The 26647-nt window shown below is 39.4% G+C and overlaps 1 protein-coding gene across 1 annotated transcript in view; it reads left to right on the top strand.

The window, feature by feature from the left end:
* Positions 1–26647, top strand: part of SNX24 (sorting nexin 24) — a 96452-nt gene that overhangs the window by 50375 nt on the left and 19430 nt on the right. The window contains exon 3 of the mRNA XM_035309988.1: positions 5476–5580. Within this exon, the coding sequence (XP_035165879.1) occupies positions 5476–5580 (105 nt within the window). The remainder of the gene's footprint in view (positions 1–5475; positions 5581–26647) is intronic.

Genomic DNA, 26647 nt, shown 5'->3' with positions numbered 1-26647 from the left:
TAGAATAGAATAGAATAGAATAGAATAGAATAGAATAGAATAGAATAGAATAGAATAGAATAGAATAGAATAGAATAGAATAGAATAGAATATCCTGAGTTGGAAGGGACCCTTAAGGATCATCAAGTCCAACTCTCGACACCGCACAGGTCTACCCAAAAGTTCAGACCATGTGCCTAAGTTCACAGTCCAATCTCTTCTTAAATTCAGACAGGCTCGGTGCAGTGACCACTTCCCTGGGGAGCCTGTTCCAGTGTGCAACCACCCTCTCTGTGAAGAACCCCCTCCTGACGTCCAGCCTAAATTTCCCCTGCCTCAGCTTAACCCCGTTCCCGCGGGTCCTGTCACTAGTGTTAATGGAGAAAAGGTCTCCTGCCTCTTGACAACCCCTTACGAGGAAGTTGTAGACTGCGATGAGGTCTCCCCTCAGCCTCCTCTTCTCCAGGCTGAACAGGCCCAGTGACCTCAGCCGTTCCTCGTACGTCTTCCCCTCCAGGCCTTTCACCATCTTCGTAGCCCTCCTCTGGACACTCTCCAACAGTTTCATGTCCTTTTTATACTGTGGTGCCCAGAACTGCACACAGTACTCGAGGTGAGGCCGCACCAGCGCAGAGTAGAGCGGGACAATCACCTCCCTTGACCTACTAGCGATGCCGTTCTTGATGCACCCCAGGATACGATTGGCCCTCCTGGCTGCCAGGGCACACTGCTGGCTCATATTCAACTTGCTGTCTACCACGACCCCCAGATCCCTCTCTTCTAGGCTGCTCTCCAGCGTCTCATCGCCCAGTCTGTACATGCAGCCAGGGTTTCCCCGTCCCAGGTGCAGGACCCGGCACTTGCTCTTATTGAACTTCATGCGGTTGGTGATCGCCCAGCTCTCCAACCTGTCCAGATCCCTCTGCAAGGCCTTTACGCCCTCATTTGAGTCCACAACTCCTCCAAGTTTGGTGTCATCAGCAAACTTGCTCAAAATACCCTCTATTCCTACATCCAGATCATTTATAAAAATATTGAAAAGTACCGGCCCTAAAATGGAGCCTTGAGGGACCCCACTGGTGACCGCCCGCCAGCCTGACGCAGCTCCATTTACCATAACCCTTTGGGCCCTGCCCGTTAGCCAATTGCTCACCCATTGTATGATGTTTTTATTTAGCTGTATGGTGGACATTTTGTCCAGTAGGATCCTATGGGAAACCGTGTCAAAAGCCTTGCTGAAGTCCAAAAAAATCACATCAGCTGGTTTCCCTTGGTCCACCATACGGGTGATCTTATCATAAAAGGAAATCAGGTTAGTTAGGCAGGACCTACCCTTCACAAACCCATGCTGGCTGGGACCAATGACTGCTTTGTCCCCCAGGTGCGCCTCAATAAGTCCGAGAACCAACTTCTCCATGATTTTACCAGGCACTGACGTGAGACTGACAGGCCTGTAATTGCTAGGGTCTTCTTTCTGACCCTTCTTGAAAATTGGCACAACATTTGCCAGCTTCCAGTCTACTGGGACCTCTCCAAATTCCCAGGATCGTTGAAAAATAATTGATAGAGGTTCCGCGATGACATCCGCCAGCTCTTTCAGCACCCGGGGATGAATCCCATCCGGACCCATGGACTTGTAGGGATCCAGGTGGAGTAGCAAATCCCGCACACGTTCAGGGTCAGTTGGGAGTTTGTCATCCCCACCGTCCCGATCCTCCAGCTCAGGGCACCCTGGGTCCCGAAGCCCATCATTGGCATTGAAGACAGAGGCAAAGAAGGCGTTAAGCGTCTCTGCTTTGCCTACGTCATCGTCTGTGAGGAGACCTTCCCTATCAAGGAGCGGCCCTATGTTTTCTTTAGTTCTCCTTTTTCCATTTACATATCTAAAAAAACCCTTTTTATTTTCTCTCACAGACACAGCCAGCTTCAACTCTAGCTGTGCTTTGGCCACTCGAACTTTCTCCCTACAAACACGAACAGCATCCCTGTATTCTTTCCATGACGCCTGGCCCTCCTTCCAGTAGCGAAACACTCTCTGTTTCCGCCTAATCTCCATTAGAATGTTCCTGGTCAGCCACGCCGGCTTCCTGCCCCGCCGTAAGACTCTTGAATGAGTCTTACTCTCAGCTTTGTCTCCTTGCACACCAATTCCTCTGCAGCAACATCCTTTGTAGAGAATTATCCTTAGAACACCAGAAAATCCATACATGATAGTCCTTTTCTCTCTATCCAAATATAGCAGCAAAATAAACACACCTGTAAAACAGGTATTCAGACAAGACACCTTGCACCACTTTTCAGTTTGTTACTTCCTACTCTTCATCTGCTTGCTGTCTATATAAATTACTCTGCAAACGTGATAGTGACTTTCATATTTTTTTCCTGTACAGATACAAAGCACACAGAATAATTTGGCACAACATACCTCTTTTCTTAAATATATATATATATATATATATATATATATATATATATATTTCAGGTGTGCTTAGATTTGTCATAAACAGAGTGGTTGAGCAGCTCCTGCTATGAGCCTGTTTCAGTGCTTTCAGTATTGCAGAAATCCTGGAGAAAGTGTTCTCTAGCAATACATTACATGGATGTAATGTCACCCTTTTTTCCTGTCAATTTTGTGCTAGAAAAAGCAGAAAATCTCAGAGCTCTTAAGAAAGTACACTTATGTTTTCTTCAGTTATGTGGGTGTGTATTTGAAAAGGTTTTACAAATAAGAGCATTTTGAACTTGTATCTCATTCTTTGTGAACGGTTTGTTTGCATCCCATGACTACACACACATCGAGTTACCAGTTTGCTTTCAGCATACAAATAGCATTTTATTTTTGGTTCTTTTCATCCCCTTTAATTTAAAGGCAAGTTCCACTCTAAACTGCTGTAAGTGCACGACAATTGGAAAGGTATCTTCAAACGTACTGCATATTCAAGGTGCCCTTATTGCTGGAGATGTCTGTAGTGAGCAGTAGAAATAGCAGTAGAAATAAAGCTCCTGTTAGGAGGAACCAGGGTAGAAAATGGTAATAGATGCTTAAGGGTGGAGATTCTTATCCTGAGAAGGACATGTTGCACTAGAATCATGAGGAGGAAAGACTCATTTGCTTCACAAGATAAGTCATTCCCTATTTCATTTTTATTCTCTCTCTCTCTTTTTTTTTTTTTCTTAAAATCCTTGATAGTTCTTTGTTAGTATGAAGATATTAGGAATTGACAATGTTACAACTGCTGCTGTGAAATCTGCAAAAATCTTAAGTTCTACACATCCACTTTTGCAAATTCTGTATAATTCTAGAATAGATATGACTTTTCATACTTGGACAAATATTTCTTTAATTGATTATCTGAGACACCTTTTAGTGTTGAGGTAAACTGGGACTACAGTATGTGAAATCAGCACAAGGCCAGTGTTGTGAACAGGAAGGTATTACAGGCACGAATTGTCCTCAGATAAATATTATTTTTGTAGGGGTCAGGTCTGAAGCAACATAACTAGTATATAGGTAGATGTGCTTAATATTGTTTGTCATAGTAATCATAATTTGTTACAATATGTTAATGGATTATTCTGAGCGTAAGAGAGTGGGCTTATCATTTATCCTTTGTACATCTGTATAGCATGTACTTTATACCTACGCAGTGTACCTGTGCTTTCACATTTTAGCAATTGTTTGTTGGACGCTTTATGTGACACGAGCACAGAGCACAAATGGATTGTTAATCACTAGCTGAGATACCAGCCACAGTGTATTTATCTTGTAAGCAGCTAAGCTTTAGTGGAATCTTGTACTGTTTCCTATTTGTCTGTCCTCATCTGGAGCATTCTCCTCATTTGTTACTCATCTGCAAGTGCTATCAGAGTTTGCCCCAGCTGTGATCATAGCTTCTTCAACACTCTTGAACAATTTAGAGGAAAAAATCAGGCTTTATATTTTGCCTTTAAGGTCAGTCAGTAAAAGTACATGGGTTTGGGCAGGGTTTCTTTTTCATTTCATGTTTAATTGTAATCTAGCACTGTTAAGAAACCAGAAAGTTGCAGGATATTTCCAGAGCAATTGAGGTTTCTCTGCTGGAGCTTCGTTACTTGTGATTGTAGAGACGTTGATATGTTGGCACTGCTTTTTCCTATAGTGACATCTCAGCAAGCTCAAAGATGAAATGTAAATTCTCAGTCTCCCATGGGTATGCATGTCAAAGTCAATTTTGAGTTTCTTTCCTTGCATTCTTTGCCTCAGATTTACTCAGAGGCAATATCCAACAGAAAGAATGTCTAATGTCACCTTTTATTAAAATGCAGTGGCGCCTATTCCAGTTATTGGTTTTGGTCTGTAGTTTTGAAGAAAATGTTAATATTGGTTGGTTTTGGGAAAAAAAAAAAAAAAAAAAAAAAAAAAAGGAAAAGAAAACATTGGTCCAGAAAGACAATTCTTAGTGCTATCAGAATAGATTATTTGTGTTTGTCAGTATGCACTTGTGTATGCATACAGACAGACATGTGTATGTATATATCTATAAAAGATTTCCTGTGGGAATCTTCAGAGGAACAGTTATGGAGCTCTCTTGAAAATGTGTTCAGTGGCAGTTTTGCCGTTTCTTTGTATAAGCTATTAAACACAGCTGTCAATCAGTTTGTACAATTTGAGGGACAGATAATTTGCTCTCTTGATTCCAGAAAATTGTACTCTCCTCCTTTTACTTCTCCCACCTGTTCAAAAATGCCTAAATCTAGAGTTAGAAATTATTATGGTGTTTTGTCACCATACTTAGCAAGGCAAACCTGCGTATGTTGCAGTGATGCTGTAAGGTGTCCTGCCAGGTTAACTAATGGGGAAACGAAGCACAAGAGAGGCTTAGAGGCTTAGAAAGACATATCCTGATGTCTTTCCTTGTGTCTCTACTCTTGTGTGGGGCTAACGTTGGGTGTTTAAGGCTGAGCTGTGTGCTCTTGGGTGCTTTAGTAGCTCCTTCCTCCTCAGTTGTAACTTCAGTGTGGCTGTGAGCTAGGTTAACTCCTTGCTCCATGGTTTCTGGACTTCATGCACGGTTTCCCGAGGCTCAGATTTGTCAGTCTGTCATTGGGAGTTTGAGATTGCCACTGCTTTGCTTTAGTTATTGACCCCCTCTTGTACACTGCTCAGCTGACTGGCTTGAGTACGTAATCAAGGGTGACACGGATCCTCATTTTAAGTATTCTCATGTAGTTGCTGCTCTTCTGTCGTACTAGTTAGTGCTTTATTAGTGACAAAAAATGATAGAGTTTCTGCTCACTGAGAAGGGCTTGGTTTTTACCTTGCAGCCTATAGGTATGAAGAGTTTTTAAAAAGTCAATTGTTATTTCAGTGAGCTGATGATGAGACACTTAGTTGCCATGCTATTTTCCTTTGTTTATGGTTATTTTACCTGTACTCTCTCATCCCTAACATAAACGTGTGTACTTTAAAGGGTCACTATTATCCTTCCTTTTTGTCTGAATTTCTTTTTGTTTCAGCTCAAGAAGTTCATAAGGACTCCAGAGATCCCTTCAAAGCATGTGAGAAACTGGGTCCCAAAGGTCCTGGAGCAGAGGCGGCAAGGCTTAGAGTTGTACTTGCAGGTAAGTTTTCTCTCATTGGTGTGAAAGTAAAAGCAGAGTGGTAGTATCCAAAACTTTTGTAGACACTGCAGGCTGTTTTTACTGACAGGCAGTGTTAAATGTGGGAAATGAGTTGCATCCTTACTAGCAGTGATGATTTCTGTTCAGTTAGCATGACTAGCAGCTGGAAATCTGGACTGTTTGCATTTTGTTTCTTATTCTGACATAGGCTTCTGACTGACTTTGGGTAACCTATTAGTACCACATTTTCCTGTGTGTAAAATAATAATCTGTGGAAGAGAAAAAAAAGAGGCTTTACCAACCTCTGCTTAGATGGACTAGGGAAGAAGCAGCTCATCAAATTTATATTATCTACTGTACATGCAAGTCTCTGAATTGTTCATCTAGTTGAAACAGGCACGTCATCTCATATTCATTTCACTCTGGGCAGTTGCATTTAGAGACCTGGTTTATACCTGCATTGATTTTGCTACATCCTGTAAAGGGAGTCTTGAGGAATGATTCGGACATACAAACATCTAAATATATGGGTGATAAATCTTGTCCTTTTTAAATAGATGGAATTTCTACTTTCACCATGATTGCTTCAAAGATTATTCTCTTCTAAATTGAAAATGCCCAATGGTGTAATTCCACAGCCATTTCTGTGGTGACAAAACCAGATTAAGTTGTTTCTCACTCAACATGTCGTCCCACTTCACTGCACCTTTAGTTCTTTTATTAAAGGTGACCATAGAAATAATCTGAGTGAAAAGATAGCATTTTTGGGAGGATGGCAAGAGTGACATATTTTTTTTTTTTACTCAAATAATTTCATAGATCTGATTTATGTCATCATCCACAGTTGCACTGGCACAACTGGAAGAGTGGTGAACTGCAACATAATGTACAGTGAGCTGCCATCAAAGAAAATGGATGTTAACCTGTACTGCTCAGGAACCTGCCTGATTTTCAGGAAGGTTTGTAAGAGAAAACTCCTTAAGGAGGAGGAAATAATTACAGTGTGATGCAAGAGAGTATTACTTCTGACATTACACTTTTAAAAACAAGTTTGGAAAGGAGGAAGATACAACTTAAATTTTATTTTGAGATGTAGGAAGAGTTTCAGGCAACATAGTTTATTTTTATTCTTTAATTTAAGTATTTAGTTATATACTAAATCGAAACGTAATCCCTTTTTTCGTACTGCTCCACGTGATTTATAGTATCATCAGTATTTAAAAATTAATTTTAATTAATCTGCATCTAAAATTTATTGTTGTGGGTGAGAAAACATTGCTGTTGCAGAGACTTTATTTTTGAAAAAGAAAAGGGTCTTTGTTTTTGGTGGCTATTGGCACAGCTTGTGCAATCACCAGTTTGTTTTTCTTTTGTGGATATGTGCTATGACTTGCTTTTTTTATTATTTTCATGAAGCTGTATTTTGTAGAACACCACTACTAAAGCACATGTGCCCATTCCTCTTATGCAGTTGATTTTGTTAAAAAGATACAGGGGTAAATTGCTTAGCACTTTTAATTGCTGATAAACTTTAGAAGAACATCTCCCCCTACTGGAAGAGTTAGTCAACTCTTGCTCTTCTACATTCCTGTACATTTAATTGACTTTTCCCCTCATCTGTTGCTAGTGGCTATCAGAGGAACACACAGGGTAAGGTTGAAGTGGACAACTGATGAAAACAAGGCCAACCATATTAATGTGCATGCCAAATTAAAAGAATTAATTATAAATAGTTTAATAAATTAAAAACATTAAAAATAATTAAATAATAAATCTATAATTGAAATCTGGATAAAAGTGAGGTGAAATTTGACTATTTAAAATGGTTTGTATCAACTAGTAAAGAAAGCAAGGAATTCCGTTGTCTGAGGTTGAAAATTTACACTCTCACTTCTTTGTGATCTTTTGTATTGGGTTTACATGGCAAAGTTTTGGTGGCAGGAGGGTTTGCAGGAGTGACCTCTGTGAGCAGAGCCCAGCAGCTGCCCTGTGTCAGAGCAGAGCCAGGTCCAGCTGCTCCAAAAAAGACGTGCTGCTGGCCAGAGCCGAGCCAGGGAGTGACACTGGGTGGGACTCGGGGAGAGCAGAGTTAAGGAAGGGAAAGAACTGCTGGGAAACAGCAGCTGGGAGAGAGGGGAGAGAGCCAGCCCTGCAGCCCCCAAGCCCCCCAGGGGAGTGCAGCAGGAGGGCAGGAGGTGCTCCAGGCAGGCAGCAGCAGTTCCCCTGTGGGCTGTGGAGAGGCCCCTGCTGGAGCAGGCTGTCCCCCTGCAGCCCATGGGTCCCACATGGAGCCGATCTCCACGCTGCAGCCCTCCCGTGGAGGAGCCCCCGCTGGAGCAGGTGGATGTGGCCTGGAGGAGGCTGCGGCCCATGGAGAGCCCCCGCAGGAGCAGGCCCCGCGCCAGAGCTGCAGCCTGCGCAGAGGAGCCCCCGCAGGAGCAGGGGGCCTGGGGGGAGCTGCTGCCCGTGGGGGACCCGTGCTGGAGCAGTTTGCTCCTGGGGGATGGATGGAGCCCGTGGCACGGAGCCATGGGGGAGCAGTTCCTGGAGAGTTGCTGCCTGTGGGCAGCCCCCGCAGGCTCAGGTCGGGAAGGACGGCATCCCGTGGGAGGGACCCCACGGGGAGCAGGGGCAGAGAGGGACCATGAAGGGGTGGCGGAGACGAAGAGTCAGGAACTGACCCCATTCCTCTGTGCCAGGCAGGGGGAGGAGGTTGAGAAGTATTCAAAGGTGGGAAGGTGTTTTAGTTCTCACTGCTCTAGTCCTTTATTAATTGGCAATAAATTACATTAATCTTCCTTACCTTGAGTCTGTTTTGGCTGTGATGGTAATTGGTGAGTTATCTCCCTGTCCTTATCTCAACCCATGAGCTTTTTCTGTTATATTTTCTCCCCATGTCCATCTGAATAAAGGTGGTGAGAGACCGACCTGGTGGTGCTTAGCTACCTAACAGTGTTAAACCACTACATCTTTCCATGATGAAAGCTCCATTTTAAATCATTTCAGTGTATGCTGTTTTTTTCTTGGAGTAGATGGACAGAAACTCACAAGATTTCTGTGAAGAATAGCAACATCGTGAATAAACCAAATATTATTAGATTGTGATATCCAAATGTTTATTTTCTTGAATTTAACATCCATTGTCAGCTAATAATCATTAGCTGTCTCTTTTTCCTTGGTTTTGAAAGCTAGGTGAGGATTTGCACTTATTATAATGGTCTGATTTTCATGGACTCCTGAAAGATTGATTTATGTCAGTTATTTTAAGTGGCTGTCATATTCTACAAGCTTGCTTGGAATTTACTACTTTTTTCTTTTTAGTACTGTGGAGCAACTGACTGGCAAATACTATTGTATTTATTCAGGAGTATGTATAGTAATTCAGCAATATGCATAATAATAATTCCGAGCCCTTGTGAATGTTGAGAAAAATCAACTGACTGACAAGTGAAAGGAAGGATTATATTTAATCTGTTAATGAGGAAACAGATGCAAAGATTAGTGAATGACAGAACATGGCCCTAAACATTCAAGCAAATTAGTACGAAGCCATAAGCAAGTGCTCCTCTGCTGATCCGTGATAACTGTTGGTGTGCATGAGCGTAGCCTACAGCATGCAAGATTTACTTTGAGCTGGTTTTGTTTTTGCTAAAATAGAAAGTGCATGTTACTGACAGTGGAAGAGGACAAAACCAGCTCTAACTAGCTTGTGCTGGCTATCAGCTAAGAACATTCTCACAGTTACCACAAATCAATTAGTGTGTGATATAAATTCTGACTTGATAGTAAATTATATAGGCATGTGAGCTTGTAGCTTGCAATACAGCAGAGATTAGAATCCAGTTGTTTTAATTTAAAATTTATAAAATAAATAATTGGATTAAATTATTGCTGACAAAAATCTCTCTGCAAGTACTGTTAGATGGCACAAAGATTTGCACTTAGCTAAATGCAGATGTTAATATGTCTTCTTTTGAGACATTTTCTGAAGAGTTTGATATTGAGAAAAGATAGAACATAAATTTCATGTATCTGGTTATGTAGCCTCTAATTTGAGAGGGGCAGCCAATTGGACTTTCATTAAAAGTCCATGACTGCTGATAGTTTGAAGAAATGCTTGCTTGAACATACCAGAAGTTAAAGGTAAGTGTTGAAGATAATAGGACAGACTGCTAATTGGGATTGTAGTTTCTGGGTGTTTTTATTTTTTACTTTTCATCTGCTCTATAACCTTGGAGTGACCACTTATCACAAAGCAATACAGAAATATGTTATGCTTTGATAGTGTATTTAAAGGAAATACAGACTGCTTGAAATGTTCCCTCTTGCACACCATGGTTTGTGTATGAGTTCAGTAAGTCATCTTTTGGATGGGCCAACTGCACCGGTAGCTGGGTTTTTATTTTGGAGACATTGTTGAGATTCCTAGGGGCAGCACTCAGGGACCTTATCTAATTGCATATTGAAGCAACTGCAGCTGTGTTGTCAATCTGATCAGTATTTGTTACAATTAGATTTTGTATGATGTACTCTTGGAGGAGCAGTTTTTATGGAGCTTATTTCCAGTGAATGGGTAATGGGGAAGAATTTGATCTAACCACCTGCCCTCTACTGATTTGGAGTTAGGTCATATCCTTGTCCCAGTAAGCTGACACTGGATGTTATTGCCATCCAGTCTCTCTGCCCTAGGGACTTGCCCTTTGACAGACCTTCCTTTTAAAGTTCAATGGAATAGATATTTTCTAACCCCCTTGGGCAGAAGAAATCTCATCATTTGCTGATATCATCAGCCCAACAAGATAACAGACATTGTTAACAAGATTAACAGAATTCACTGTGAAGTGGTACCCACACCTCAACATGAGAATATGTAGCTGCTAGTCTTCACTGAAATGATTTGGTTATAGAGATTTTGAAGAAGAACCATATTTGTAATGAGCTTGAGGATACTAAGTTGGGGTCTAGGTGACCTGAGGAGATTCTTTTTGTGACTGGCAGGAATTTAATATAAAACTGAAGGCTGTAAACCTTCTGAACTAGTCTGTACTCATGTTAGGTCTTTATGTACATACATTTCTAACCAGAGATAGTACATAGAGCTAATATTTCTCTCTCAGTCGAGGTCAAGAAAATGTACTTGCCTTTTATTTACTCTTGAACTTCGTAAGAAGAGAACCATCCTGATTCCTGGAGATAAGATTGGTTAACGTGCTGCTTGGCTGTGAGACTTGAAGACTTGATGAACTTCAACATTCCAGAGTTTCAGGAGTCCAGATCTGCAAAATGAATTATGGAGTTTATGAAACCAGACTAGAGATTTATTTTCCGTTTAAGGAAATAATCTGGAGATCTGAGAAGTACTTTGACCTATACTTCAGTATTCTTCAAAATGCGGTTCTCTTAAAAAATATTTTAACTACCAATCCTTCCTGAAAAAGATAAATAAAACTGAATCTGTTATGATTTTGCTTTTCAAAAGTAGAACACAATTCTATCCTCCTTAACTGTCCTGGCTTACAGCAGGGTGAAGCTAGGAAAGCTGGCTATAGTGATGAGTAATGTCCAATTGCTTTATGTGTAAGTTCATTAGAAATATAAAAGGAGAAAATCACTCATTATTACATTGCATTTTTTACTCTGTTTTGGGAAACTGTTCAATAGCATATGCAAAAAATGAAGATAAATGAGATATTTCTGCAGCTGATGGCTGCAGAAGAAAACTACCTGATGGAGTATTTTTCCTAAAATGTCATTTCTTCATGGACCATGATGATTTTCTTTAATTACTTCAGTAAGTATTGATACTAAATTCATTGTGGTAAAGTTAAATAAACTATAAATGAAGTCTTCTCTAACTGGACAATGGATATGAAAGATTAATAAATCTCAAAATATTAAACAACCTCCTCTAGCCCCAGGGGAAAAAGAAAAACAACCAAACAAAAACAAAAAAAAAAACAAACAAAAAAAAAAAAAACACTTCTGACTTTAGTCACCAATCTCAATTGTTTGTATTGTGAAGCTGTTAAGATGTCCTCAGTTATGTTGATCTATTTCTGTGCTGTTGCTTCATAGAAGTTTTAGATTCAGTTAAAAGAAATTAAAGTATTGAAAAGTCCTTTTTGATGATTTGGAAACTGGTGCAGAGTGTTGCTCATCTAATACAGTATTTCATAGAGCAAGTAAGGTTCAGCTTTCTCAGTCTTTGCCCCTTTTCACCATCATCCTGAGGAGTTGGATGATTTGATCTTTCAGTGTTGAAGAAATGGGGTTTTACATCACCTAGTGGGGAGTTTCACTAGTTTCTCACTGCTTAATTGATTCAATTTCTGTTGGCCTCTTGCTGTTTTAACAAGGAGGAGTGTGAACCCCATCGCTTATAATCGTATCCATCCTCAAGAAGATTGGAGAGGTCTCTTCTTTAAGAAAAGCCGTCTAGACTCTTGATGCCAGTCTGCAAGTGCTCCACAGTGTACTTTGGCTAGAATTTTGCCTTTTAATAGCTAAATAACACTTCTCTATAACTATAGATGGAATACTGCTTCAGAGCTATCTTGGCTGGAGGAGGATCAGAAGATGTGTGAAAGTGAGGAACACAAGCTTTTAATGATGCACAGGACTTTTCACTAGTTTCTCTTCATAAAGTGGAGGAAAAAATATCTTACAGTAGTACATAAAAATCAGCCTGAGCTCTGCTAGGCAGAATAAAAGCTAGGCTGTTGTATGAAGAAAGGGGGTCTTGGTTTGTGGATTACTTGAAGCTGACATAGAAAACTAGATTCAGAAGCATTCTGTAAGTGTTTTATAACTGAAACAGTTCTTGACTTTGCATTATCAGTGTTAAAGGAGAAAGAAATGTAATGTCTGTAGACATAGATGGCTTTGAACCTGTGCTGTTGGAGCTTTTTACAAATATTGAGATCTCTGTATGTGATACGTGCACTTCTATGAGACATTCTGTTGTTTTTGCCCAGTGAAAATAAATCATTGGCTACTAATTAATTCTGTAAGGGTAACGGCAGAAGGATCATAGAACTACTCAATGATAATTCAGGTATTCAAATTTTAACTCTGTATACTTCATTTATGGCATTTATCCATTCCGTCAATGTTAATATTCATGATAATTGTCCTTCCTTTGTATTCTCAGAAATGTGCTCTGCATCAAGAGTTAAGTAATTCCTGAGTACCTGTATGTTGCTGAATGTGAATCTATATGGTGAATGCCAAAAATCTAAACTGTTTCAAGGGAACACTGGAAAAGCTCACAGAAAAGTTCACGTTTGCATAGAAAGTCTGTAGAAATAACTTTTGAGGCTGCTGAAGTATCGAAGGAAACATTTCATATGTTAGTCCTGGTCATTTATACTCTTTCTTGATATCCATTTATCACAGCCGTTTTTGGAGACAGGATACAGAGCTAAATGGACCTTTGGTAATACATTATTATTTTTCAGCTTGAATTTGATGAAACATCACTGTGTTTTCATGAATTAAACCCTGCCTATAACATGAACGCTATTCTTAAAAGAAAGAAATGTTGAATCATATGGTTGGTAAGCTATGGTTGAATTATACTGATATAATGAAGAGGAAAAGGCTAATGCCTTTTGGGATTAAATGATTTACTTTACACATGTCAGGTAATTGGCTTTGTATTTAAAAGCTGAACTCATGAAACTCATGAAAAGTGAACTCACTGAAAGAAATTTTAAACATTAAAGCTTGTGTGCAAAATGTGGGCCGAATTTTGTTCTTCTCCACCTTATTCTGTGTGTGCCTTACCTGTGGGCCTTTTCTCTCTAGACTTCTCTTTAGCCATTCACCATATCTGAGAGCAAGAGCTTCATAGAATTCATTTTGACTTCATTGTGTCATTCATTAGCCACCACAAAGCTTTCTGTACAAGTGATCCTTCCCTTTGACCTTTGTACAAGTTCTCTGTTGGGATCTATTTCTAACTAATTTAACAGCAAATTGGCTTATTTGCAGAAAAATAATAATAAAAAAAATCCTATCAAGTCCAGAACAGATACTTATCTTCCTGGTTGCTGTTTCTGGAAAGCGGTGTTTTAAAAGCAGATGAATACGCTGAGAGGAAAGACTCTAGTTTTAGAAAGTTGCAAGTAGAAGTTGGAAACAATGAAGTAAGATTTAACTGATGTCCTGCTGCAGAGGCTGTTGAATCACCCCCATCCATTAATCACATTGAAAATTCTCTCCATTATCCAAAATTAATCAGTGTCTTGCTTCTCTAATGCCATTTAGTCTGCAGTAATCAAGGTTGAACTCTACCTGTAAGGAGCTATAAAAGCAATGGTATGAAGTATAAAAAGGCAAAATGTTCTTTGTCCTTATTAAAGATTGTGAGCAGAGTGTTAAATAATATTAATGGCTGGGATTGTCAGTACTTAACAGTACTTTCCTAGTACAAGTGATTTTATTGATCGATACAGTCTCAATGTAACAGGGCAGATTATTCTACTGATTTTATCGAAACCTTAACTAAGTTTGTTAGTGTACCACATATCTTTAAATAGATCTAGATGATGATGTAGATTAAGAAAAGCAGACCACCATCCATCTTTTTTTGATCGGTTAATAACTTAAATCCATCATTGCTAAGACCAGCTCTTTTAAGATTCTGTTGTGCATCCATGTTTTTTTGGTGGTACGGATACGTAGCTGGTTTTAGATGGCTGTGGGTTTTAGAGAAGTGTGCTTGACATGCATACGTGAATATTGGCTAAGAAGAGGTGTAAAGTAAGAGGAAAGGAAAATAATTTTGCAGGTAATTTAAATGAGAGCTTTTTAATAACACTTTCTTCCTACAGAAATGTTCCAAGCTTTTTCAAGCATGCTTGGGAAAATTACCTGATTTATGTTTTAAAAGTACATATTTTTTTCTTTATCTTCAGTAATCTGTGTTTGTTTGTTGTTGTTGATGTTGTGGTGGGTATTTTCTGTATAGAACTCTGCTGCATGAATTTATCTCTCATTTTGCTCTTACATGTCAGAGCTGATCAAAGTAAATTTTACTCAGTTAAAAGCAAAATTTAGATTAGAAGTCATGACGGGTTTAGAAACCACGTCTAAATGTTCATTCTCTTTTCACTGTGCTGTGTATTATCATGCTATATTATCACTTACTATCACCCAAATTAAGATGAACATCAAATTGTAGTTATTGCGTATTACATGTAGAGTGAGAAATGGTCTCCATCATGGCCCAAACAGACCTTGTGAGCACTGAAAGAGCTGTCCAGACCTTCAGTTTCAGGGAGGGAACTCCAGAATCTGGAAATCCCCCTAGGGCCTGAAGGCAGAGGTGAGTGTTGTGGCTGCAAGCATGCCCAGATGCACGAACTTTCTGAGCAATTTGCAAGTTGCAAGAGGAGCTCAGCAGCCAGCATAGGAACCAGGAATTGGAATGAGAGATTGAAGGATGGTATTGGGAACGGGCATGGGCTGAGCAACAGCCTTGCCTTAAGTCCTTGCATGGGGAAGGTATGCCGGCTTCCAACCTTGATCTGATGGACTTGACTGACAAGACAAGGGAGACTAAACTTTTGTCTCTTCTTGGAGCTGAAGGAGGAGTGTTCCCCATGCAGTCAAAAGTGCCCCTAAACAACAGATATAGTACTCTAGTGCTGGAAAAAGGAGTGTTAGTAATCATCAAGACCCAGGAGAGGACAACCATACAAAGTTGGTCCAACAAACTACCTGTGCTAGAACCAGTGCCACCAGAAAAGCACAAAGGGTGTTAATAATTGGCAAATTCGCATTGAGAGGCGCTGAGACAACCGTTTGCCATCCAGACAATCTCTAGAGAGGTTTGCCTGTCAGAGGCACCACATTCACAGTATCACAGAGTCTACCAAATCTGGTAAGCCAGAGAACTAACACCCATTCCTACTCTTTCATGTAAGGTCAAATGAGGCTGCAACAAGGAGATTCTGAAATATCAAGAGGGTGTTTATGTCCCTCAAAAAGATGTGGAAGGGGTCAGGAGCACAAGTGGTGTTCTCCACTGTCCTCCAGCTGGAAACTGAGACCCAAGAAGAAGGAGATGAATGGATCAGGTGAATGATAGGCTGTGTGGCTGGGGCCACGCTCAGGGTTTTGGATTCTATGATCTCAGACAAAATGGGCACATTGACACTGTATGGGGCGCACCTGACCAGGTAAGGCAAGAGTGCTGCAGGCAGCAAGCTGAATGGATTTATTAGCCTAGCTCTAAACTGGATTCAGCAGGGAAGGGGATGTACCTCTGAGTAACAGAGAAGAAACAAGAAACACCAACACTTTAGGAAGCAATAGGGAAATACCTGTCAATTGTCCCAGAGGAATTAGGGAGGGCTTGTCTAAAAAAGTGGTGCTGCTGATAGCCCAGCTGAAGTGCCTCTACACCGATGCACACAATATAGGATATAAACAGGACAAATTGGAAACCACAGTGCAATTAGAAATCTAGGACCTGACTGCTGTCATGAAGATGTGGTGGGATGAATCACATAACTGGGACACTGCAATCAAGGACTAGAACTGAGAACTGGTAACCAAGAACTGGTAACGAGAGACATGAAGAATGCTGAGGTACTCAACTAATTTTCTTCAGTCTTCACTGGCAGTCAGTCTTCCCACATCTCTCTTCTCCCTGAACCTCTAGGCTTGGGGAGCAAATTCCCTCCCAGTGTAAGTGATTTGAGACCACCTGATGGAAGTGAACAGATACAAGATTATTGGGTCCAATGCCACACATCCCAGAGGCCTGAGGGAACTGGCTGATCAAGTTGCCAAGCCTCTCTCCATCATATTTGAAAAGTCCTGGCAGTCAGGTGAAGTCCACAGTGACTGGGAAAAGAGAAACACCACTCCCATTTTTTTAAAGGGTAGAAAGGAGGACCTGGGGAACTACAGACTGGTGAGCCTCACCTCTGTGCCTGTCAAGATCATGGAACAGCTCCTCCTGGAAGCAATGTGAAGGCACATGCAGGCCACGGAGGTGATCTGAGACAGCCAGCATGGCTTCACCAAGGGCAAATCATGCCTGACCAGTCTGGTGGCCTTCTGCGATGGTGTGACTGCCTCAGCTGACAAGGGAAGACCAACTGCTGTCATCTATATGGACTTGTGTAAGGCCTTTGACACGGTCGCACATGACATCCTCATCTCCAAATTGGAGAGAGATGGATTTGAAGGATGGATGAAGATGATCAGAGGGCTGGAGCACCTCTCCTATGAAAACAGGTTGACGGAGCTGGGGATGTTCAGTCTGGAGAAGAGGATGCTCTAGGGAGACTTCTTGTGACCTTTAAGTACTCAAAGGGGGCTTATAAAAAGGATGGGAAGTGACTTTTACACAGGCAGATAGTGATAGGACAAGGGGGATGGTTTTAAACTGAAAAAGGGGATATTTAGATTAGAGGTTAGGAAGAAATTCTTCAGTCAGAGAGTGGTGAGGCACTGGCACAGGCAGCCCAGAGAAGCTGTGGATGCCCCATCCCTGGAGGTGTTAAAGGTTAGGTTGCCAATGGCTTTGGGCAACCTGTTCTAGAGAGTGGTGTGGAAGTGGATGATCTATAAAGTCCATTCCAACCCAAGCCATTCTGTGATTCTATTGAGTATACACTCAACACAACTGTAAGATTTTTGAGGGCAAAGAAAGAAGCAAAGTTTTTTGATGAAGATAGCACAGCCTTTTAAAGCAAGGCTATGGGTATTAAAACTTGAGTGCCCATCTTTTGGCTCACTGCTACAGTCTGCTGAATATCAGTCATTCTAATTTCTATGATTCCTTCTAGAGCAATACAAAGTTTTGGACTCTCATTTCATTTAGCTATGATGAAAGATAAAGTGGCCATCTTCTTAATCCTGAAGACAATTCCTCATTAGACATGTAGGCATTAAATTTAAAATTTTCCTTTTCCTTAATAAATATTTAATAAATTTGCATGAGTTTGTTGGGGGAAAAAAGTTAAACAGTTTGTGTCCATTATGTTAAAGAAAGGAAGAGGCTACAATTCTTGCAAAGGGTTGTTATTATCCCAACTTGTACTATGGTAGAATGACTCATTTTTTTCCCATTTTTAATCAATATGCAGTGTTTTAAACATATTTTTATTTCCTTCTCTGTGTTGTTTTACGTGAGCTGACTCTTATTTTTCGTGCACAAGAGGTAGGAACTGTTCTGGCTGAAGTGAGCCGAGGAGGACACAATCAGAATTCTTCAGTTAGGTTTTGGGACGGAGATCAGTGAGCCTTCTGGTTTGGTCCTGCAGTAAACTGCACTCTCCCACCTCAAATAAAATTCTGTTCTATGTGTTGTCTTTTCGTGTCTTTCATAGTATCTTGCATGTCTCCTTCTGAAGGACATGTTGAAGGATTTCAGAGTGAGCTAAGGGAGAAAAGGGGTAGCCCAGTAGAATAACAAATATCTGTTATCTTCTGCTAACACTATCTTCATGCACGTCAGCATTGCTTGCCTTTATTTTTTCTTTTCACCAGCTCATTGTCCCTGTAATCAGAATATAATAATGATTTAGTTAAGAGTAAAACAGCTCATTTCATTGAAGCTGTTGACTGTAGAATATCTTGACTGAAACAGAGTTGAATTTAAATGCATGTACAAATAAATCTGCATTACTACATCATGCTAAATTTATAATTCTGTTACAGATTTTTCCTGTTTACATTAATGCCAGAAACCTTCATAGAGTTTCTAGTTGTGATAAATACTATGAATTCTACATTAAAAACAAATCCAAAAGACTGATATAAAATTGAGGTTTCCTGTGCAGTTTCTTTTTAAAAATCGTTCATAACTGTTGTCTTTATCTAATATACTTTTCTTCTGTTGGTGAAAAAGTTTACAGAAACAAAGCGTGGAGTAGAAGTAGAACCTTAATTTCATTAGGCACGTTGTAACTGGTGAAGATTAATGCATATATCTCTTGCTAATTCTTTTCAATTACTCAGTTCATATAAATTCCCAAACCTTGTTAATTATTCTGAAGTCAAGTGGTAATTTTTAACAGTATTTCCACAGCAAGGGAATTTTCCTGGTGTAACCTTGCCCTCTGGTAGAAACTCTCAGCAGATTAGGCATTCTGACTCTAGTCCATTCATTTTCAGCACAAGCCTAATTGCTGCCGACTGCCTGCCACAGGTACCCTGGTTATCGTACATTTAAGGGATGCAGGTTCTTCTGAGAACAAATAAGGAAAGATTAATTGTTTGTTTTGTTTCATCCCAAGAGAAATGTGGGAGCTTAATCAAGAAAAATAATTTCTTCTGTTGATTTGGCTTATTTGTGGAAAGGAGTAATTGTATAGAGGCAGGCATAGAGCTATGCATTTTGAAAGAAATGTTGCCGTTTACCTACATGGGAAGCAAAGATACAGCAAAATGAATGTAACACAGCATTGGAATTGATGGGGATGGCTCACATTTCTCATAGTAAGTAATTTGGCTGCTGGGCTTTTATTTGAACCAATATTGCTAGGTGGTATTGTCATTTGTTTTGTCTGCTTCTTTGGAAATCTAATCAAGGAGACAATAGTAGGGGGAAAAACGCTTTTCCAAATTGTCCTTAATTGCTAGAGCACAAAGTGAACTAAACACTCTGGTATTTCCAATTAAAGAACTTGTTTCTAGCAAGGACCATTAAATCTATCCTTCCCAATCTGATAAATAAGCTATCAAAGAGTGGAACAGATTAATTGAGAGCAATTAGTTCAAAGCTCAGTATAAAAGTCAGAGTAGACCAACGTTATCAATGAATGCAAATTTCAAATAAAGCACTAAGAAACACTGTTGCAGCAAAATGGAGTTGAGAGTAACCACTGAACACAAAAGAAAATTTCATCTGTGATACAGCAATTAGCCTTACTTCTCCTCACAGCAGAAGCATTAATTGCCATTTATTTTGAAGACCTCCATTAATGGGGTGTCAAATTGTATTTGACACATTTGCTACATCCATTTCTCTTACAACGTGGTGCAAGAAATAAAGGCATAGGAAAGTCACAGATCCCACAAATCAGAGCTGATCACTCGACTTACTATATTTAAAACTCATGAAAGCCCTAATTATGCTACCACTGTTGTGTTTGTAGCTGTCTGGTAGACAAGGGAATGTCTAAGCATGGTTTGTTAATGTCAATAACCAGTAGCACTTGTGTTTGGTAGAGACTTAAGCCTAGCATGTTAGAGTTTGATTCCTCTTTAATGCAGGTGGGTCTCCCTACTGATGCATACCTATACAGTGTTGAATGGTGGCTCCTTCTTCCAGATATCTGTGCACACCAGTTCGTATTGGCCCACATGTTGTAAGCTGCACTCTGCACATGGTCTGGATATTTCCTTTAACGATAGGAGAGCTGCCTGAATGTTCAACTGAAGGCCAGCCTTTTCATTTTTGAGAAAGAGTGCATCTGCTTGTGAAGAGAGCCTCCCTGTCATCTTAGAAATAAATGTATTGATTTCGAGTGTTAGTATGCTCAAAGAAAGTATTGAAAGTTGGTTCAATTGATGGTGTTAGCTGTGTATGTAAGGCTTTAGAGTCACATGCTCCCAGATTTATTCCACCAAGAAGAAAGAGTTGGGCTATACACATAGTCTGTTCCACACTAATCAGACTTAATTTCCAAGACAGTTTTAGAGAACTACCTTAGCCTTGGTCAGTGGTATCGCTGCTCTTCGTGTTGGCATGACTCATGTAAACTGATAAGCACAAACATACCAACTGCAAGAGCTCATAAGGCTGTTCTCCCAGACCAGCTGATTCAGAGGTGCCTCCGTGGCCTTTACAGCAGCTGTGTGACTGAAGCCTGCTTTTGTGGAATTACTGTTTTAAAAGGGTTGGATAAAAATCTTATTTCTTATGCTGTTGCAACCCACTGGGCATGTCTATTCTAGGAAAATGAAAAGGTCAGTGGTCAGTGGTAACTTTCCTGATAAACATTCTGAGAAAATGTCACTCCAGTTACATGTAGCAGACTGGGTGAGTTCATCCTCCATTTTTTATGGTCTTTTTAGTTACTACTTCTAGAATATCATCATCACTAGGAAAATACAGTATTCATAATTGTGATAGTGTGTTATCGTATCAGCTCATGTATTGGTTGGTAATAACTAGCATGCAGCAACAGACATAGTGCCTTGAACCAGATATTTCCAGTATTTTTAATATCTTTTCTGGCAAGTCACTAAGTGATCACAGTTGTATTTTTTATTCTGAGTAACTGGGTTTATGAGCAGTTGGCTGTAACATTGGTTTCTGCAAAATTCTTAGAATGTCCCCAAAAAAGCATGAGGAATTTAGAAGAGTAAAAGCTCTCCCAGTTTCCCCAGATGCTAGGACATCCAGATTTCTAAATGTGCTTTTTGGCATGGGATCCAGCTCTCACACCAGGTTCAGGGGTGAAGACTACTAATTTAGCTTTTTAAAAACACTTATTAAGCAACAAGATGTCATAGTAAAGCTGTAGTGGAGCAATGTCTATGCACAGATTTCACAATCAACAGTCCTGTAGCCATCAGCATTTTAGCAATTGTCTCTATGTTATCCCATCAAATGTTCCTCTGTGTATTTGGCCTCTTAACCAAGGTCATGCAGCAATACATGCTAATACTTTTGAGCAGCAGCAGTTAGATAACTTCATTATTAGGAAGCGTTTTGTTTGTTTGTTTGTTTGTTTGTTTATAAGGTCATTGTACTTGTGTGCTGTGCAGTGATGCTTATTGGCTTTACAGGTAGATATCTTTATTACTAACTTGCATTCAAAGCCACACAAGTTAATCATGCAGCCTTAATTAGTTATCCAACTTTAAACGCTGGAATGATGAGGATGTGTACTGGAAGAGTAAGTTACCAAAGCATATTGGGGTCTTTTTTAGTATGAGAAATAAAGGCTACTGGGTTTTATGATGAATTTGTGCTCTAATGATGCAGGTGGCTGTCAACAATTGTGCTCAAATGCAGATACTCAGGAACAGTCTTAATCATGTAAAAGTAGATACAATATTTCCATCTGGTCTAGCAGTCAGGCTTGGCATCTCAAAACAGACTGACAGTGGACAAAAAAATAAATATAAAAAATAAGAAATCCCAATTGCTTTAGTTTGGGCAATTATTTTTGCCCGGTTTTTACAGAGGGGTGATATTCACCAAAGAAATCAGAGACGAGTCCAGCATCAAACCACTTAATTGATACTGTGGTAGTGGATGGGTGGAGAAGACATGCTTGTTAATGTGTGGATGGAGACATCTAAATAATTTTTCCTGTATAGTATTTTAGTATTTGCCATTTTTCTCAACCATCGTGTTACCATTTTTGTGTGTGTACCAGAGTCATTTGGCTTCACATCACTACCCAGTTTGTCTTTTGTTGTTGTTTGTTTTGTTTTTGTTTTTGTTTTTGTTTTTAATTTCATTGCATTTCATTACATTAAAGTTGTGTAAATTCAATTCCGTGACAGTCCGCATGACTGGTTCAGTCAGTGTAAATATCAAAGTGTTGTCTTCTAATGATCAAGTGCAGGTCACTTCTGTGTCCCGCAGACAATTGTAGACATAAATTCTACTATAATCCCTCTCTGAACTCTAATACCGTATCCACATCCCACTTTGATTTCTGGGCACCAGTTCTGCAGACATACTTACACTGCTGGCATACTCCGCTTTTATTTGCTTATCGTGGAGTCCAGAGTCTAATTAAGTTCTTTGTACCATAGTATTTTAGCATGCTTTTGTCCCTTAATTGAGGCAGTAGGAAAGGTGATTTAAAATATCAATGTAACCTTAGCTTCAGATGCCAAGGCTTACTTGTAGGGTAAGCAAGAGCCTACAGGGACAGAGTAACCACTAGGAAGGGTACAACACAGCCTTTCTTGCAAGTTATTCTTGCATGGGAAACCCAGAACATGAAAAAAATGGGCTAAAAATGAGTAATAGTGGTAAAGAAAGTTTCTGAATATACAGAATATGTGATTCATGAGCTCATGAGTCCCGGTTTCCAACTCATTGGCCAAAATTACTGGCCAAAATTAAGTAGTCCTCTGGTTTCTGGTTAAGGAACTTAAAGCAGTTGTAACATGTAGAGATAACAGCAAAGCCATGAGATTTACAGAGAGAAGCTTGTCATCCTCACACTGTGTTAATGTTCCGGGAATTCTTAACAGAAATCCAGATAGTTATGTTACTTCTGTTAGGGGGCTCGCTTGCAATCTTATTTCTCCTTTTGGGAGAACTCGTCCCTCTTTCTGATAGCAAGGATGTGGAGAGCTTTAGCAAAATCAGAACATTATCTGTAGAGTTGCTACACTCTGATAAATGCAACCGTCTGCTGATGCTGCTCATCTTCCAGCAGCACAGAAGAAGTAAATAAGCATTCACTGACCAAGTTAGGATCGTCTCTTTTCACAAGTAATTGCATTGTTCTTCACCTTTATCAAGGAATCCCTTGCTGGTGAGTTTTGGGAGGGACAAGTGTCAAGGAACAGAACCATAATGAAGTACCTGTGATTGAGCAAGGATTACATTGCTCCGTTAATTCTGTAAAAACTTGTCAGTTTGCCACCCAAATAAATGCCTAGAGTGCGTAAAACATGGAACAGAGTGACCTCTAGAAGAAAAATCAATGGCAATTCATATTTCATATGTCTATAATTGCTTGTGAGAGCATGGCAGCAGTTTGTTTATAGAGCAGCTCGTTCTACCAGGGATTGTTTCCTGACTTTTTCTTCTTTTCAGTGGTGATGCCTCTCATGGATTGTGAATTACAGCCAGACGCAGCAATAGACAAGTTTTATTGGTGGCAATTTTTTATTATTGTTTTCACATTACTGTCTTCAGAATTGCTGCGCCGTGCTGTGTTTGAACCAGTGCACTAATCTATAGTCACAAGTAAATCGTGTTCACAACTGTTTCCTTGGAAGAATCCTGATGCTGTTTTTTACTGTCCTTTTAGTACACAATGCTTTTTCCTCTGTGAAGTCATCCATTTGCTTGTATTTTAACCATCAAACTCAACACATTGCGAGGCCTTCATTTTTAAGCGATTTCTCAGAGAGACAAGGAATTCTCAGTCTGCTAATTTAAAGACAGAATTTTTGAAATACCTCCCCCCCACCCTTTGCTTTGCTCTGTTTTTTCTTTTTTTTTTTCATTTTTTTAAGATGCTGTTGTAAGATTTGTATCCCCACTGAGGACCGAGATGTCATAGGGATAGAGAAAATGCCGCTCACTTTATGGATTACTGTTAGGTCAACAAAACTTTGGCAGCATTGATTAACTTGACAGTGAGTACAGCAGTACATTTATCACTTATGGCTGTGCTGTAGAAAATCTAATAAGAGGCAAACAATTCCCTTTAGAGCAGTAACAGGTTCACTGTGGCTAACGGTGCATGCACTGGAAATTTCTGACTTTAAATTATACCCTTGCTGCTAGTTGGGTCATTGACTCAAAGCTACTGCACTTTCACTGCTATGTTCTGTATTATTAATTTGATCAAAATTGTTTGGGTTTCTATAAATGTGATCAAACCGTATATTGGAGTGCATATGGACTCATATGCGTTTTTGAAGAAGACGTGCAGAACGAGCTTGTTCAAAGCTTGTAGAAGGGACAGCTTGCATGTAGGAGAGTTAGCTGTCTGTTAACACTAAATGTTTGGGTTCTTTCAAGATTATAAAAGAAAAAAAAAAGTGTAGTGTTGCTTATAAATTATTCTCTTGGTCACAGGTATAAATAAACCCAAACGCCACATGCATCTTGTAAGTTTCATTGGTTGATCAGAAGGACTTTTCTCGTATGTGTGAATGTGTGCTTTATTAATTACCAGTAATTGTCTTAAAAATTCTATATAAGTTGATTTACAGATATGTTCATGCAGTTGTCTTGTTTTTAAGAGCTATGAGAAGTGAACAATGACCAAGTGATTTTTTTTCTCTCCAGTGTACAAGTGCTGCTGCTTGACTGCAAGTTACTGTTTGGTACTGATACTTTATTTTTGGTCATAAATTCATTTTTATGCAGAGTTGTTTGGATTCATTTTAATAATGGCCAGTGCACTGGGAAGCGTCTGCACTGAAAATATGTAGAAAATATTTTTTGCTTTTTCATTGTTGTGGTTGTTTTTAAGATTTGTACTCAGTTGTTCTTTTAAATGGAAGTAAAATATTATTTTATAGAAGTATACCCAAGCTTTCCTACTGTTGAAATAAGCAAAAGTAAGTAAAGACTGTGTACTTGAATAATTGTGTTCCTATACACATTTTCTTTGTTTCTCTTTCCTGTTTGTAATAATAAGTGCAGATCTGAACACGTAGCGTGGAGTTGAATTTGTGGTTTTATCTTTGTGACATATGCTGCAAAGTTACTGTTCAAATGAAAGAGTGCTTAATTTTTTTTTAATGTTAGGGTGTATAGCTCGCTAGTGAAGAGCCTTTGTGAGTAACAACTGTTATTTCAAGTACTTTATGTTATTTTAGGAAACAGTCTAAATTGGAGAGTTTGTTCTGCAATATCTGTAAAAATGATGTCGTTTTCTTTGTTGGGAGAGAAGTATTCTACTTGAATCAATTGTCAGGAGGCTTAATGTAATAAGGCAGTTTGTGGTCTGACTAAAAGAAACACTGTGCAAAAGAAATTCCCATAGCAGTTTGTTTTTAACAGAAAAACTGAGTTCACCTGAAACATAAATACATTGAAAACCAAGACTTAATAAGGCAGAGCAGCTTTAGAAGGAAGCAGAGTGGGTTGCTGTCCAAAGCATGTCTTGCAATGGCTGTGATTTAACCAAATATCTATGTTAATCATAGTATAGCTCTATTAACAGCATAACAGCAGGTTCTTTGCAACAAATCATCAGGCAGGATGACATAAGTAACCTTTACATAGTAGGGCAAAAAATTAAAATTAAAACAGTGCTTCCTGTTTCATTCTTTTTTTTTTTTTTTAATTTGCTGGGTAGAAGTTGTGTTTCTCCCTCATACTGTATATTAGAGGCAACAAGACATATTTCCACACATTTTCCTGGGTTCTTACATTAAAGGAGTTACCCTACCGCCTGCCTTACTGAACAGAGACCTGATATTGATTAACTATCACAGTGGCATCAGAACTACTCTTAGGATTCAATTTTTTTGTTGTTTTGCATATTTTATTGATCAGAAGTGGTAAATGAGCATCAAGCGTGCAAGAAGACGATGAATTGTTTACTTGCATAAAATAACCTTTCAATAAGGGAAGATGCATTGCTCACACTTTTGGAGCTGTTCTGCTGCCCGAAGCAGATGGCATTCAGCTGCTATTGATTTGCTCCTATAGTTACAGAGCAGCATGTAACAAGGCATGCTCATTTCACTGAAAGAGAGGTGAGGGGTTTTTTTTGCCAGGGTGGTGGGAGTGAAAAAGGAAGGACAGGTTTTTGGTGTTTTTTTTTTTTTTTTTTTTTTTTTTCCCTTTTTTTTTCACTTGGCTTTTTTTTTCTTTTTTTTATCATGTTTTTTCTTAAGGGGGTGCAAAGTGAATAAGAAAAACCAGAAAACCTTGCAAGTTCTGTTAGCAGCTCTACAAAAACAAAATGTGAGTTTTGCATGGTTGTAGAAAAAGGGAGAGTTACTTTCTAGTTCTAGCACTTCTAATAACACTAATTTCTGCTAAGGGCTATACTCCACAGCAGATCAAATCCACGAGCAAACAAGTACCTAAAATTGTAAAAAGCATGCAGAATTTAGCATCACGAAATCTACACGTAACTTCTTGCTGGTATATTTTTATTTATACGTTTTACCCTACTTGTGTAAAGACTGTTGACACCCTCACAACACAAAATCACTCTACAATACGCTGGGCTTGATTCTGCGAACAGTTGATTTCACAGCTAAGAGAGGAATTTGATAACTTGCTGTCAGATCTCTCCTGTCATGGTGGTGGTGGTGGAGAAATAGGGAATGGGGACAAAATGAGTTTTTTCTGAAAGTGTATTTGAAAGGGTTTTTAATCCAACATTTTGGCACTAATGTATTAACAAGCAAGATCTATGTTTGACAGATTTTA

Source organism: Oxyura jamaicensis, chromosome Z (genome assembly GCF_011077185.1).
Source record: "Oxyura jamaicensis isolate SHBP4307 breed ruddy duck chromosome Z, BPBGC_Ojam_1.0, whole genome shotgun sequence".
Taxonomy (NCBI): domain Eukaryota; kingdom Metazoa; phylum Chordata; class Aves; order Anseriformes; family Anatidae; genus Oxyura; species Oxyura jamaicensis.
This window is presented reverse-complemented; position numbering and strand designations above follow the sequence as displayed.